At 40.9% G+C, this 14,966-nt stretch overlaps 1 protein-coding gene across 3 annotated transcripts in view; it reads left to right on the top strand.

Moving 5' to 3' along the window:
- The first annotated feature begins 7,042 nt into the window (after window positions 1-7,042).
- Window positions 7,043-14,966, top strand: part of gria4a (glutamate receptor, ionotropic, AMPA 4a) — a 118,334-nt gene continuing 110,410 nt past the window's right edge. For all 3 annotated transcript variants that reach the window (XM_053321375.1, XM_053321374.1, XM_053321376.1), the window contains exons 1-2: window positions 7,043-7,136; window positions 10,650-10,808. In XM_053321375.1, the coding sequence (XP_053177350.1) occupies window positions 7,043-7,136; window positions 10,650-10,808 (253 nt within the window). The remainder of the gene's footprint in view (window positions 7,137-10,649; window positions 10,809-14,966) is intronic.

Raw genomic sequence — 14,966 nt, 5'->3', positions numbered from 1 at the left:
AATTAGATGCTTGCACATATACATTTTACAAAACTAATTTCTAAATATTAACCCTCCTGTTGTCCTCAGGTCAAGGAAGGACATGAGGAAGGAAGGAAGGAAGGAAGGAAGGAAGAAAGGGAGTAAGGAGGGAGGGAGGGAGGTTGGAAGGATGAAGGAAAGGAGGAAAAGAGGAGGATGAAGGAGAGAAGGAAAGGAGGAAGGAAGCAAGGAAGGAAGGAAAGGGAGTAAGGATAGAGAGAGAGTGAGAGAGAGAGAGGAAGGAAGGAAGGAAATGAGTAAGGAGGGAGGGAGGAAAAGAAGAAGGAAGGAAGGAGAGAAGGAAGGAAGGAAGGAAGGAAAGGAAGAAAAGAGGAAGGAAGTAAGGAGAGAAGAAAGGGAGGAAGAAGGTGAGGGAAGAAGAAAGGAAGGGAGTAAGGAGTGAGGGACTGAGGTTGGAAGGAAGGAAGGAAAGGAGGAAAAGAGGAAGGAAGGAAGGGGGAGGGAGGAAGGAAGACAGGAAAGAAGTAAGGAGGGAGGGAGGAAGGGAAAGGAGAGAAGGAAGGGAGGAAGGAAAGGAAGGAAGGAAGGAAATGAGGAAAGAGGTATGGAAGGAGGAGAGAGCAAAGAAAGAGGGAAGGAGGGGAAGAACAAAGGAAAAATTAAAGAAAAAGGAAAGGAAGGAAAGAAGGAACAGTCTAAAGAGACGGGGTCATTTTGACCCGAGAGGATGACAGGAGGGTTAATAATAATAACTGTTGAACATGGGTCTTTCCAGTTTTTCTGATCAGGTATTGAAATGATCTAGTCCGGTTTTGCAGGCTCTTAAAAAACATCTGAGCTGCTGGCGTTGGTCCAGATAGACTCTGGCATGTTTTTATCTCAGGCCATTAGAGACGAGCCATAAGACTTACTCTCCAAAACATGTGCTGCTGTTTGGCTAAATTGATTATAATCATTCGGTCAAACACATTTTGCACCACAAAATAGATTTCTCAACCAAAGTCCAAGTGAGAGGTAACAGTTTCTTCTTTAACAACGCTATCAGTGTCAGTTTACACTCAATACAGTTTGAGTCAGTACAAAGAGTGTCTATTACCACATGCCTATAAGACTCTCCGTTGAGGGGTCTTTATTACCAAGGTGGTATATTGACTGTGACAAAGTAATTTGACTTTGGTCAATCCAGCAGGGACAGAGGATGGCTGGGAGGCAATGGGCATATGGATGAATGCGTTTAGATGGAATGGATACAGAGATATAGATTAGAGATACCATATGGGAGAATCAGCAATATGTTTCTGTTGTGACATTATCCATATTGACTTGCCATGACAGAAAGGTGCATACTATACTACCATGTGTGTAAAGTTCAGTGTCTTAGTGTCTATGTGCTTAGCTGAGCTGTGTGATAACATAATGCAGGCTGGACATTAGCAGTAGCATTATTTGTTTTGTGCAGCCGTGTGGAGTTTTTTGAATTGATGCTCTCACTGAAAACAACGAAGACAGAAGATGCAAACATTTTGGAAGGAAGTAATACATATAATTTCCAAACCCATTCCCTTCTCCCTAAATGTTGTATTTTAAAGCTTTTATCCTGAAAATCTCTCCTTAAGATCACATGAAATCAAATTAATTACTATCTGCCTTGTCCATTCAAAACGTCTCATTGCCTTGTATTGGAAACATATATCATGCCCCCCTATTAATCATTGTCTGAAGGAATTATCATTATCATGTCTATCTTTAGAGAAGCTGACTTATAGTATTAAACATAGACTTTGTGAATTCTATAACATCTGGGGCCTTTTCTTACATTTTCTTGAAAGCGCAGATCTGCAGTGTGCTCTTGACCCTTGACCTTTGACCCTTGAATCATATTGATCTACACTGACTATGTAATCGTCTGTGCATGTTTCTGTTTTGTTGTTGTTGTTTTAATGGCGTTGCACTGTATGCTTGATTTTTTGGCTCTATGTATCCTTATTTTTTCTTATTTTCCATTTGCTTATTTAATTTTCCCTTTTTTTTCTCCTTTTTTTTGGACCTTGATGGACGAGATCCTGGTGGGTGGGGTATTTGAAGTTCGTGTTGTATGTTTATGTCATATGTTTATAGAAAACGACGAAGACTAACAAAGACTTGATTCCCAAAATGTCTGCTGAACTAGCTTATAGTTTACATTTTTCTTTTTAAAAGATACATAATCAAAATTAATTGTTTTCTGAAGATTGTTTTACTAAAGTTTTAACATATTCAATTAGTTACACATTAGTAGCACTTCTAATATTAGCATATGAGAGTGTACTGTAACATTGTACTGTAATCCGTTGCTTGCTTTTAGTTGTCTTTCTTTCCAGTAAGAAGGATCTTATTCAAGAGGTTTCTTTGAATAATAAGTGATGGAGAAAAAAAAGCTGAGTGTTCATAATATGTTTTCTAAGAGCCCTTAGAAGTTAGCTATTAGGGTGTCATGTGGAGTTTAACAAAACATTTCTTTTAAAGGATATCTTTAAAGGACCCAACAAGCCAAAAAGAAAGATTCCCAAAGGGAGGTTTCAAAGGTAACATGTGGAAGTGTACATATGTGCATGACAGGAAGTGAACTAGAGATAAAAATATACTTTATGTTTTCCATATGCAATAGGCTTATATAATGCAATTGGAGAAAAAGAAGTGTACCATAACCCCCAGTACCATTTACAGCAGGGGTATCAAACTCATTTTCATTCAAGGGCCACATACTGCCTAATTTAATCTCAGGTGGGCCGGATCATTAAAAAGCAGGAAGGAAGGAAGGAAGAAAGAGAAGACTTGAAAGAAGGAAGGAAGAAAGGACAGGTGAAAAGAAAGAAGGAAGGAAGAAAAACAAGACAGAAAGGAAGGAAGGAAGGAAGGAAGGGAGGAAGGAAGGAAGTAAGGAAAAGAAGGAGGAGAAGGAAGAGAAGACAGGAATGAAAGATAGGAAGGAAGGAAAGAAGGAAGGAAAAGAAGACAGGAAGGAAGAAAGAGGACTTGAAAGAAGGAAGGAAGGAAGGAAGGAAGGACAGATATAAGGAAAGAAGGAAGGAAAAAAGAACACAGAAAGGAAGGAAGAGAATTTGCAAGGAAGGGAGGAATAAGGAAAGTGGGTCGGAATGGACCCCTCGGCGGGCCGGATCTGGCCCACGGGCCGCATGTTTGACACCCCTTACCTTACAGTTAAACCTGATATCCTATGTTGGAAGTACAAGCATGAAATACAGTAACTCACAGCTAAGAGAAGAAGTCATTATCACATTCAGTTAGCATTCATAAATAAGTAACACAACGGTGTCAATAGACTCCCTTTATGAGACATTTCTCCTCAGTATCTTCTGTCTTCTATCTGCAGTGACTGTAGGCTAAAAATAAAATGACAATGAATCACCATTATGATCACAAACACGATCAAATTATCACACAGATGGCTTAACCCTGGTCTACCAAGAAAAGTTTGGCAAAATGACTTTAAATGAGTTTCTCTGCACTACACTCTGCGTTATAACTCATATAAAGCTAAAGCAGAGCAGCCTGGATCTATTATGGCTGCAGACTTTGTTGTTCTGTAATAAATAACAACCAGGTGAAATCTTCCTATACTCATGTTTCTATTAGGTACTATCAGGGTTCCCAAAATGTTTCTCTCTAATGCTGATCTAGTCATTCATGTCTTTTAAACAGACATCACATTTTTAAGAGACACTGAATTGTGAATGCATTCGTCTCTGTCTCTCTTTCTGTATTTGAAGCATAATGCCAATATACAGGCAAAAATATATTAGTTTAATATTAACGGCTTTAATATTGTGGGATGCCTGCTTTTTCCATGCCCTGCCCTTTTGTATTGACCTGTATCTACATCATATTTCTGTCCCCTCAAACAAAAAACATAGCTCAGTGGAAAATGTTATATTTTAAGATAATTTTGGGATTAAAATGTGAAGATTTGTAGCCAGAATCTTCATTCAATTAATGTATATGAGGTTTAGTGTATCACTCTTGCAGGCTGTCTATTGTTACTTTGGTGGTTGCTATGGACAATGCTGAATCTTTGACTTTGCGGTGTATAGTTACCTGAGCTGTTGTGACAGTAGTGTTAATTTGTGTAACTGTTTGATGATGTTTTCTTTCATTAAATAACTTCGATATTGGAGTGCACCAGGGAGGAATTCATGATGCGGAAAATACTGTCAATCACAAAGCTTTAAAATTTGGATTTCAAATTCAATTGATCCCCAGAAGAGTCCAGAGAAGGTTCAGAAAGAAGACGGCCATGGATGTGAAAAAAGAACTGAATACATTCAGTATGAAGATGAAAAACCTGCCACATCCTGATGTAAATGAAAACATACTGCACATGTTCAATAGGCCCAATGCGTCCATGGAGCATGCTCAGTAGAGACTTAGAGAAGGTGCACTTGGAGTCATTTCCTCTAAAATGGCACAAAAAGCCCACATGGCACACATACAGGAAATGACTCTATGTGGGCCCTTCCAAGCCCTCCGGAAGACCGCTTGGCTTTGAAGCTGATCTGACATTTCAGACTAACTGTAATTGCAGAATCACGTGATGCTATTTGGCCCTAGAAGATCCCCTCCCCCTCCCCCCCATAGACTTACATTGTAAAGGAGACTTCTGTAAATCAGCAGATACTGGTCTCTGACTGGCTAGTACCGCTTGCCTTTGTAGGTTGGGTTGATTATGTTTCGGCATGAGACGGGAAATTAGTTAGAGTAAGCCAATCAGAGTATAGGGCGGGTCATGATGTCACCAGCCTGGGGGACTACATCCATATTATTTAGTCTACGGCTATTACACTTTTTAATATGAGCTCGGGTTACTTATTAAAGCATGTGTGAGATACTGTCAATTCTTGTATGTTCCTGATAGCTCATGAGGTAGGCCTGTTACATTAATGAATGAATTCACACTTTTTCATGGATGGGTTAGTCATCATAATTCATGTTCTCTTACCATAAAGTGTTGTCTGAATTCAAGTTTCAAGTATGAACTGTCAGGAAGAAAGAAAAAACACACTACGTGTCATTCAATACATATGTTTCTTAAGCATGCACATCATGGTGCCATGGAGGCCAGTTAAGAGTTGCAGTCTGCAGCACTGTAGGTGATTTGACTAATTAGCACCACTTCATCCACAGATAAGTAAGTAATCAGTGAAGTCACACTGTGTACTGTTGGTTTTCAGCAATACCTGCAGATTCCCTGCTCTCAGTGGCACATGGTGTGAGAGCAGTGAAGAGCCAGTTCTCTGCTTCCTGCATGGAGCTCAGTTTGATTTCAGCACCATGGACAGAGTCCGTCACTCTGATGGGAAAACTGGACGCTGACAGCATGAAAGTTCAGGATAACTTGTTTCTCTGTTGTTTTCATGCATTTTAAATCTCTCTCCTCACACATCACTCACTATCTCGTTGTGTATACCTCACGTTCAATAATCAATCAGTGCACAGAGATTGACATGCCCCTGCCCAGTGAAGTGGATGTCTTATGGGCAGTTACGCATTAGATGAATCTATGTTTAATTGACTGTACTGCCTTCTGTTTAGTGTATAAAAAAACAATTTTAAAATAAATGTGTAGCTGCCTGCTGTGCATACTGATCTACCGTAGAGGAAGAGCTGATTTTAAGTGAATTAACATCCTGCCTATGAAATGTCGAACAAGCATTTTTTTTCTCCCTCCCAGGCTTTGACTTACTAGTCTACTCTGCAGCCGACCGGGAAAACCTCTCAGAGATGGACAGACCGCATCTTTCAATGGGACAAGCCGTGAAGCATCCCTTACGTTTTACCACTGCGCTCTCCACCGGGTGTAACTATGCGATCCCAGACCGTCTGTCAGCTTTACCGACCTGCTACCAGCAAGCTACATAAAACGACTATGAGTGGGCTGTAACATAATGTACTCTATGCAATGATTCTTTTTTTCTCTCCACCGTTTTCTTTAAGCAACATAACACATTATTATTATTATTACTGCCCTTTCATTGTGTTGCTCGCCGTGTGTTGAATGATCCTAGCTGCTTTCTTCCTTGTGAGTCTCTATTTCTCTCTCCGCTGCCAGATGTTTTTGCTCATGAGGTCGTAATGCTGAAATAACGAATCTGACTGGGTCCCCGAGGCGCATTCAGCGTCCCGCAGCTGTAGGCGGCCTGAGGTTTCCCTCTGTCAGCTGGCATGTGTGCTGCTGCTTTGGTGGGACACTCGCAGTGTGGTTTGGACACGGAGTGGACCAATGGGCTGTAATGCAATTATAGTTGTAGGTGCAATCAGAACCTCTCTTTCTTATTTTCACTTAATCTTCATTTGCTGTTTTTTATGGTTTCTCTCTTACGCACGCACAATGTTCCGTGGGAATGGTGACAGGTGAAAATATGAGCCCTGTTTGGTTAAATGTTGTCAAAAGCACACAAAGTGGGGCTAGGAATCAAGTCGAGAGCGCAAAACTCACGCAGATCCTCTTTCATGATTTTCCCTCTCTATGTATCTCGACCAAGCCTTATCATAATGCTACAGCTATGAGAGTCAGTGTTACGGAAAGTTAAAGACGGCAGTCAGGGGGAAGGGGAAAGTGGGAGATGGAGAGGAGGTATAGAGACAGAGAAGCAGACCCACTCGCTGAGAGAGAGAGAGAGAGGGAAGGAGAGAGGGGGTGTGTGAGAAGGAGAGAGAGAGAGAGAGAGAGAGAGAGACGGGGCGCGCATGTCCAGTTCCTCCATGCAGACTGTTCTCCCAGCTCGCCAATCATTCTAACGAGTTTCCCCACTCTTTCTCTTCCCGTCTTTACATGTGCACCGGACACAGCTCTCTCTCCTGAGCGGACACTGCGGGGGGAAGAAGCGACCGGAACCCACCATGGAATAGGAATACATACTGGACAAAACGGGGGAAACAAACCTCTCTCTCATCTTTCTTCTTTTTTCCCCCCTTTTTTCTGACGCATTTTTCTCTCTCTCGCATCTCCCCCTTCCCTCTCGATGTCTCTCAACAGTTTCTGAAGGGACTGAAGGAAAGAAAAATGAGGATTATTATTTTTTCTTGGCACTTTCTGGGGGTGTATTCCGCCCTTTGGGGGCTGGCGACGGGTGCTTTCCCTAGCTCAGTGCAGATAGGTGAGTTGGAGGATTACGGATTTTACGCACGGACACTCAGATCTGACACACTACACTGAATATTAGTGGATTTTAGCGGACAGCAGTCACCAAGAAAAAAAGGGGTGCACCGGGACCCCCTGGCACCCATATACAAAAAAGCATGCAGGAATATTGGAACAAGAAAACACACAAGTGTAGAAACATTTTTTCCTCTGGTGTCTCTTCTGATTCTTGTTTTTATCCAATATATTTTGGGTTGAGGAGAGGTTGGTGTGTCTTCTCTGATGTGACTCAAATGGTTTATAAATGCACACAAACTCACTCTATCATCCCTTTACTGTATTTGCGTGTATTTTAAAGGCTGTTCTGTGCTCATGAATGTTTCAGCGAGCTTTGTTCCCTTCTTGTCTTCTTCAGTGTTTAGACACTGCAGTATTCTCTCTCTCTCTCTCTCTCTCTCTCTCTCTCTCTCTCTCTCCCTCTCTCCCTCTCTTTCTCTCTCTCTCTCTCTCTCTCTCCCTCTCTCTCTCTCTCTCTGCCCTTTTCCAGTTACCCTCGTGTCAGTGCGGGAGAAGCTTGTCTTTTCACCCGCCTTATAGATCAGAGATAAAGTTAACAAAATCTGGATAATCACTGGTTTGCTCAGAGCATGTGAACCACACATGCATAGGATCTCTAACCTCTCTCTTAGGCACACACACACACACACACACACACACACACACACACACACACACACACACCATTCATGCAGGCATGTGTGTGATAATGAATGCGCTGCATCACTCCTTGTGGGGGCAGTTGGGAGGTCCTATAATGAGATTCGGCTCCTTGACTCTGTCTCCCTATAGCTGCCAATAAACTTAATACGCTAAATATTTTCTGCTTGGTACACACACATACACACACATACACACACATACTTGCACTGTTTTTTCAGGCATGCATGTGCACATGAACAGTATGCATGCACACTCACAAAATGCACACATGCATTATATGGGATTCACTGGCACAGCTGCAAATATGCATCCACATACATGTGCAGCATGCAGAGGCACTACACAGTGGACATGCACCTAACACACACATACACATTGCTGTGCAGAAACACACACATGCACACTTTCTTTTCCTCCCACTGACTGTCCACATACATGATCATTCACTGGGTTCTCCAGCAATTCACTTGAGGAGTCATTTGCATATCTCTGCATTGCACACAAGTGTAATGGAAACACAGACAGTTTCTTTTTGCATATTTGTGTGTAGGAGAGAGAGACAGAGACTTGACACAGATGAGAATGTTTGTGGATTTTTTTTGGGAGAAACTGGTGCAATAAGATGTCATGCTGGGACATATCTTGACTCCTCATCTTAGAGTGTATGTGGTTGAATGTTTGTGTGTATGTGTGTGTGTGTGTGTCTCTCTCTGTGTGTGCATGTGTGCTCTAAACAAGAACCACAAACCCATTCATTCCAGATCTGTAATCAAAAGCAGGACAATTGATATCATTTATTTGGCTTTGCTTTACTTTCTGGGTAGATTTTCCCATTAATGCAATCTTAAGTTATAGTGAGCTTTGCATATTACCCACACACACACACACTCTCCAGCTATATCATCTGTTGTGTGTGTGTGTGTGTGTTTCATGTCTGGCTTCGTGTACTGGTCTACTTCTTTTCTTGGATGCAAACATTGAGTATGAATGCGACTCAGACAGACACACAGATAAATGACATGTTATAAAGTGACAATTGCTCGGTTCAATATGCTCTGCCTCCCGACTCCTCCCCTGTCATCTTTTCTCTCTCTCTCCCTCCCTTTTCTCCCCCGATGCAATGTCAAGGCTTCACAGGCTGCCAGTGTAATCCAATTCAGTTGAGTTGACTTGAGTCTGATTCAGTTAAATCACATCAGTTTACTTCAGTTCAAGGCATGAAGCAATGTGGAAGTAATCAGATTAGCATAAACAAAAGAGTGTATCAGTGTTATCAAGAATATACAATAAAACAAGTTTTAAGCAGTTAATACAAATATGATTAATGAAATGAACTCTGAGCATGGTTAGGATATGATAGGTAATACCATGCTTTCCTATTTGAGTCTTTAGTTTTCACAAAATATTTTTTTTTCTGTAAGTGTTTTTCAATACATTGATTATGGATCTGTTATGGTTCTTCTATTACATCTGACAATCAAGTCATAGTTAATGGGTCTGGATAATGTTCCAAGTCTCTCTTTCTTTTTCTTCTTTTTCCTCTTTTCTCTTTTAATTTAGCCTATAACAATTACACCAGAGGTGTCAAACTCATTTTCATTCAAGGGCCACAAACAGACCAATTTGATCTCATATGGGCCGGACCATTAAAAAGAAGGAAGGAAGGAAGGAAAATTAGGAAGGACAAATGGAAGGAAAGAAAAGGAGAAGGAAGGAAAGACAGGTGGAAGGAAGGAAAGAATTAAAGTGAGGAAGGAAGATAGAAAAGAAAGGAAAGGTTGGAAAATAAGACAGGAAGGAAATGAAAGGGAGGAATGAAGGAATGAAGGAATGAAGGAAGGAAGGAAGGAAGGAAGGAAGGAAGGAAGGAAAGATCTTTTTTCTCTTTTCCCTTTTAATTTAGCCTATAACAAGTACACCATATGTCATATTTAATTCCTTTTCAATTCACACCCGTGTAATTGCTGGTATTAGATAGTATATAGTTTATCAGGCTCAGAAAATAGAAGAAGTCCCTCTGGGCAGAAAGCCTGAAAAGATCACATGACCCTCCACCCCCCCTCACCCCCCTCCCCGCTTTCAATTTGTAGAAGCTTTTCTCAACATGAATCTGAGGTGGTGGTCTGCCAATCTTAGCCACACTAGTTCTCTCCATCTCTCTGCTTCTTAATTTGGCCTCTAATATTTTGGACTCTACACTATCAGCTTTACTGTGTCTCATCATCATTTAGTCAGATGGAACATACACTACTGACGGATGCTCTCATTTTTAAAGGCCAGCTGACATTTTGCACCCACCTCCCTCTCCCTCTCCCTCTTTTTTTTTTTTTTTCAACATGGCCAATGATCTTTCTTTTATTTTGCTGACACTTTTTGAGCTGGCCTTCCTCTCCTGTTTTCTTTTATGTCCCCTCCAACTCATTATCTCTTTGACTGCCTTCATTTCAGCTTATTTGTCTCTCTTTTCTTCTCCGCTCCTCTCCCCTCTCTCTTTGATATCATCAATGAAATGCGCAGTGTGGGTATCCGTGTCTCTTTTTGTATTCATGTTTGTGTGTGAGTACGCACTGAAAGACAAATTACCTTTTTCTAACAAAGCTAATGAAGATCTTGGCTTTCTTCTCTTCTCTTCCCTCCCTCCCTATCTATCTTTCTTTCCCCACATTACTCCCCTTCTTCCTGTCTCTTTCTCTCCTTCTCAACACACTCCTTTCTGACCCTTCCCCACTCTGCAATAACTCACTTCCTCTCCTCTCCATCATGTTCTTCTCCACCTTGCCCTTCTCTCTCCCTCTCTCTCTCTTTCTAGGTGGGTTGTTCATTAGGAATACTGATCAGGAGTATACAGCATTTCGACTAGCTATCTTCCTCCACAACACCAGCCCTAATGCTACGGAAGCTCCCTTTAACCTGGTCCCACATGTCGACAACATAGAGACCGCCAACAGCTTTGCAGTCACTAATGCATGTAAGTATTTGAATCTATGTGTGAGTGAAAATGAAGATGAGAGAGTTACATTTCTCTATCGTGCTCTCTCTCAGTGTGTTTGTGTCTCAATCTCTTCTCTCTCTCTGTACCAGACTGTTGGATAAAGATCACTTTAATTAGGATTTTAGGTTGTTTAAAGGATCAGACTGCAACTTTATTATCGTTGCCACGCAGGATGCTGCAGCTAAGCAGTCTTTGGGGAACTTGGTTTGAAAATTAGCTTTTCTACAACAGTTGCTGAACAAATTGTCTTTTTTTAGAAATGTTAGTTTTAGGCACTGTGAAGTGCTTTTTAACCCTTGTGTCGTCCTCTCGGGTCAAACTGACCCCGTCTCTTTTGACTGTTCCTTCTTCCCTCTTTCTTTAATTTTTCCTTTGTTCGTCCACTCCTTCCCTCTTTCTTTGCTCCCTCACTTCTTTCCCCACTTCCTTCCTTCTCTCCTCCCTTCCTCCCTCCTTCCTTCCTTCCTTCCTCTTTTCCTCCCTCCCTTCCTCCCTCCCTCCTTCCTTCCTTCCTTCCTCTTTTCCTCCTTCCTTCTTTCCTCCCTTCCTTCCTTCCTTCCTTTCTTCCTTCCTCTTTTCCTCCCTCCTTCCTTCCTTCCTTCCTTCTTTCCTTCCTCATTCCTTCCTTCCTTCCTTCCGTCCTTCTGTCCTCCCTTCCTTCCTTCCTTCCTCTTTTCCTCCTTACTCCCTCCCTCCTTCCTTCCTTCCTTCTTTCCTTCCTCCCTTGACCTGAGGACAACAGGAGGGTTAATATTACCAACGTTTATGTCAAATTCTGTCCAACTTCTCCATACTGTATGTTATTCACTATACCCAATTATCCATCCCATTGGCAAAAATGTCAATATTACCAATATTACCAATATTATCAATATGCAATCACTGTAAAATTAATCCAAGGAGAGCCGCAGACGGGACTGAAAATGCTCAGCTCAGAGGGAAACAAGTGGTGCTCATATCCTCCTTGATCTTTTGAAGGATGACAAATAATCTTTCCCCATCCTTCTCTGTTTTCTGGGAGTTGTGATCTAATCCTTCACACACCCCCCCCCTCTTGTGACCTGGAAGCTTACAACAGAGAGTTTTTGATAATTGTAGTGACAGGTCAGTGTTAACAAGGCTATGTGGGAAGCCTCAGCAACAACTCAGAGCTGCTCCGTGTGCTACAGGTGTCTGTGTGTGCATGCTGAAATGGTTACCAAGATAAAGATTTACATATTTTGTGATAACAATATGCACCAGTTCGGACTCATTTAAAGGGTTATTTCAGGTGAATTTAACCATAAATCCAGTGTTAGCCATTTACCAGTGTTAATTGGATGTGTCTTGTATGACTATAGTGGACATTACATGAAGATTAGACTATGAATGTAATTTCCATCCAAACACAGTATAACACCAGAACACCATCTTAAATTGAATTTGTGCTCGCTTGATGTTCTTCCTCCACTTTGTCCAATATTGCTGTTACACCATTCGCCATTTTCCTGCCCTTCCCTGCACTTTACTGTGTATTTATATGCTTTGGTTATATGGGCTTTTTTTCTCTCTTATGGATGCTCGATTGGTTGTTTGAATGATATAAGCATTATTCCTTCAATTGGATTGTCCTCTTGGGATGGCACTTCCCCCACACTTTACTGAAAATGATGTAACTAATCATATTATCATAATTAAAGCAAAGATTACTGGGATCATTATTGTTATAGTTTCATCATGCAGAAATATGTGTGTGAGCTCTCCTTACTCTCTGGTTTGTGGCTTTAACCACTCACTGTAATCTAAAAGCCTACATTATGGTTAGGTGTGTCTCTCTCTGTGTCTCTGTGTGTTTGCTCCTGTGTGTTTAAGTGCTGTATTTAAGATGGAAACACTCTCTACAGGATACTCTTTTGCTAATTCTGTTATTCATCTGCCTCCCGGTGAGAGGAGTGAGTCTTTTTCGTGTTGGCGCATGAGAGGGGACGAAGGTTGTGCTGTTACGCTTAATGAGTTGAATTTAGTTATTGAGTAAGTTTGGTTTATTTATCTACACTTTGCTATAACAGAAATGAAAGAGTATGTTTTTTCCCTTGCTGCAAAACGTGAAGAGGTTCAGTGTTGTCCACTATTTGGCAGTGCATGTGTCGTCCTTACAAGCTGAATGTCCCTCAAGGTTATCGTATTATATCAAACCCCTCCATTAACACTAGTCCTATGATACATCCATCTTATTTTGGGGGGATTTAAAAGAGATTGCATTGAACTATTTTACCTCCTTATCTCATTAAACTTTAACAAATTGACCAATGGAGCTGTTAACTAAGCATGGGAACAAAATCAATACAGTATATATTACAACAATACAGTACATTGTATCATTATGTTTAACAAGATTTTTCAAATATCTCCAGGTTGTACAGTTCATGAAAGTCCACATAAGCAGCTCCACTGTCAAACAAAGCTATTAGAAACGTCAAAGAAACAGTCATCAGAGGGGTGCTTTAAAGTCTGAAAGGCCTTGAATAGCTGATAGTTCTTGGTTCATGTTGTGTTATGCATGAACACAGTTTATATTGCTAGAGGGTATTATTATAGGGTTTAACCTCATTCAAATGCAGGTCGCATTAAATTTTAAATCATATCAGTGTAATGCAATTTCTAAGTTGGTTTGTCTCCTGTATTGTGGCCCAACATGAATGAATAGGAAAGTTAATACAATACAATGATTGGAAAATTAACAACAATTCCTCCAAATTAAATGACTGAATATGTTTGATCATGCACTCCAGATCCAGGACAACCCATAGGAGAATTTTTTTAATGTCTTATATGTTTTATGAGGCGACTGGTGTGGTTAAAGTCTAGTTAGGTTTATGTACAGAAGCTACTTGGTCAAGATTAGGAAAGATTGTGGTTTGTATTAAAATGATAACTTAAACCGTGGTCTGGTTTAAAGCTACAGCTTCCTTAAAGCTAGGCAACCTTCATCTCCATGGCAACAATAAACAACACAACAACTGTAGTTAATTGTTATAATTGTAGTGATTTACAAAGCTGTCTCAAATCACAGTTGGAAACATGATGATTCAAAGCAAACTGTAGTTGTTATTTGAGCTGCTCCGCTTCTCTCTAGATGATGTTTCTCAAATGTAACTAAAGGTCATTTTTGGCAACTAATATCACAACGTATTCTGTCGTGTTTCCAACCCAGTCTCATGGTAGTTTGTAAAATAGTCACGAAATTGATTGGTGTCCACAGACAGGAATTTTCCATCTTTTTTCGTGTCACACAGCACGACTTTCAAACTAATGTATTTCATGGGAAGTCATTTTTCCCCTGCGGCATGTTTTTTGGGGGGACTGGGAGCACAGAAGCTGCATTGTTTTTTGTTTTGTTTTATATTTTAACTCTATTTCATCTTCATTTTGAAAATAGGACTGATCCTTGTTGTGTCTTTATCAGTCCCGTGAGCAGACCAGATAATTTGCTGTCAATTTTATTATCCTCAACATTTCTCAAGACAAAACCCTAACCCTCTGCTCCCAAACGCTGTGGGAGTGGCCGTTGAGTTTGCTGAAACCCCGCCCCCTACCAAGTGTCACCTGTCAATCAAAGTCACCACTTCTACCAGAAACATGGACGCTAGGTCTGAGAGCTTTCTGCTGCTAGCTCGGCGGCTAGCTCAGCTAACTGGCTAACTGTAGACTGTAGTAGTAGTGTGTGCTGAATGTATTTATACCTCTACAGCAGCAAGGACGGGTTAGCAGGGACGACGTTAGTTTTAAATGTGGCTAAAGTATCAAATAATGAGGTAAACATATGTTAAAGTAATCACTGTTCAAAAAGCACTGGCTTCACACTACTCTGAATAGTTCAGTTTCCAACAGCTTTTTCTGCTTTCAACCTGAGCTGATGTCATCTCGTGACAGATTTCCTTATATGGTCGTCTGTTCCAGGCACAGTGTAAGACTTTTGGGGTTAATCACACCAAGCCATGACTTGAGTCAAACTGGCACATTGACTGTTTTTCCATTACACAGCCGGCAAGTTAAATAAGTAGTGTACTTGTTGGAGGTAGACTGCTGGTCTGGAACTCTTCATCAAACATCATCATCATCACTTTGGCTGTTTCAGCTTGTACTATTCCTCTC

The sequence above is a fragment of the Scomber japonicus genome, chromosome 6, assembly GCF_027409825.1.
Source record: "Scomber japonicus isolate fScoJap1 chromosome 6, fScoJap1.pri, whole genome shotgun sequence".
NCBI lineage: Eukaryota > Metazoa > Chordata > Actinopteri > Scombriformes > Scombridae > Scomber > Scomber japonicus.
Note: the sequence above shows the minus strand (reverse complement) of the source record. Positions and strands in the feature narration are given on the sequence as shown.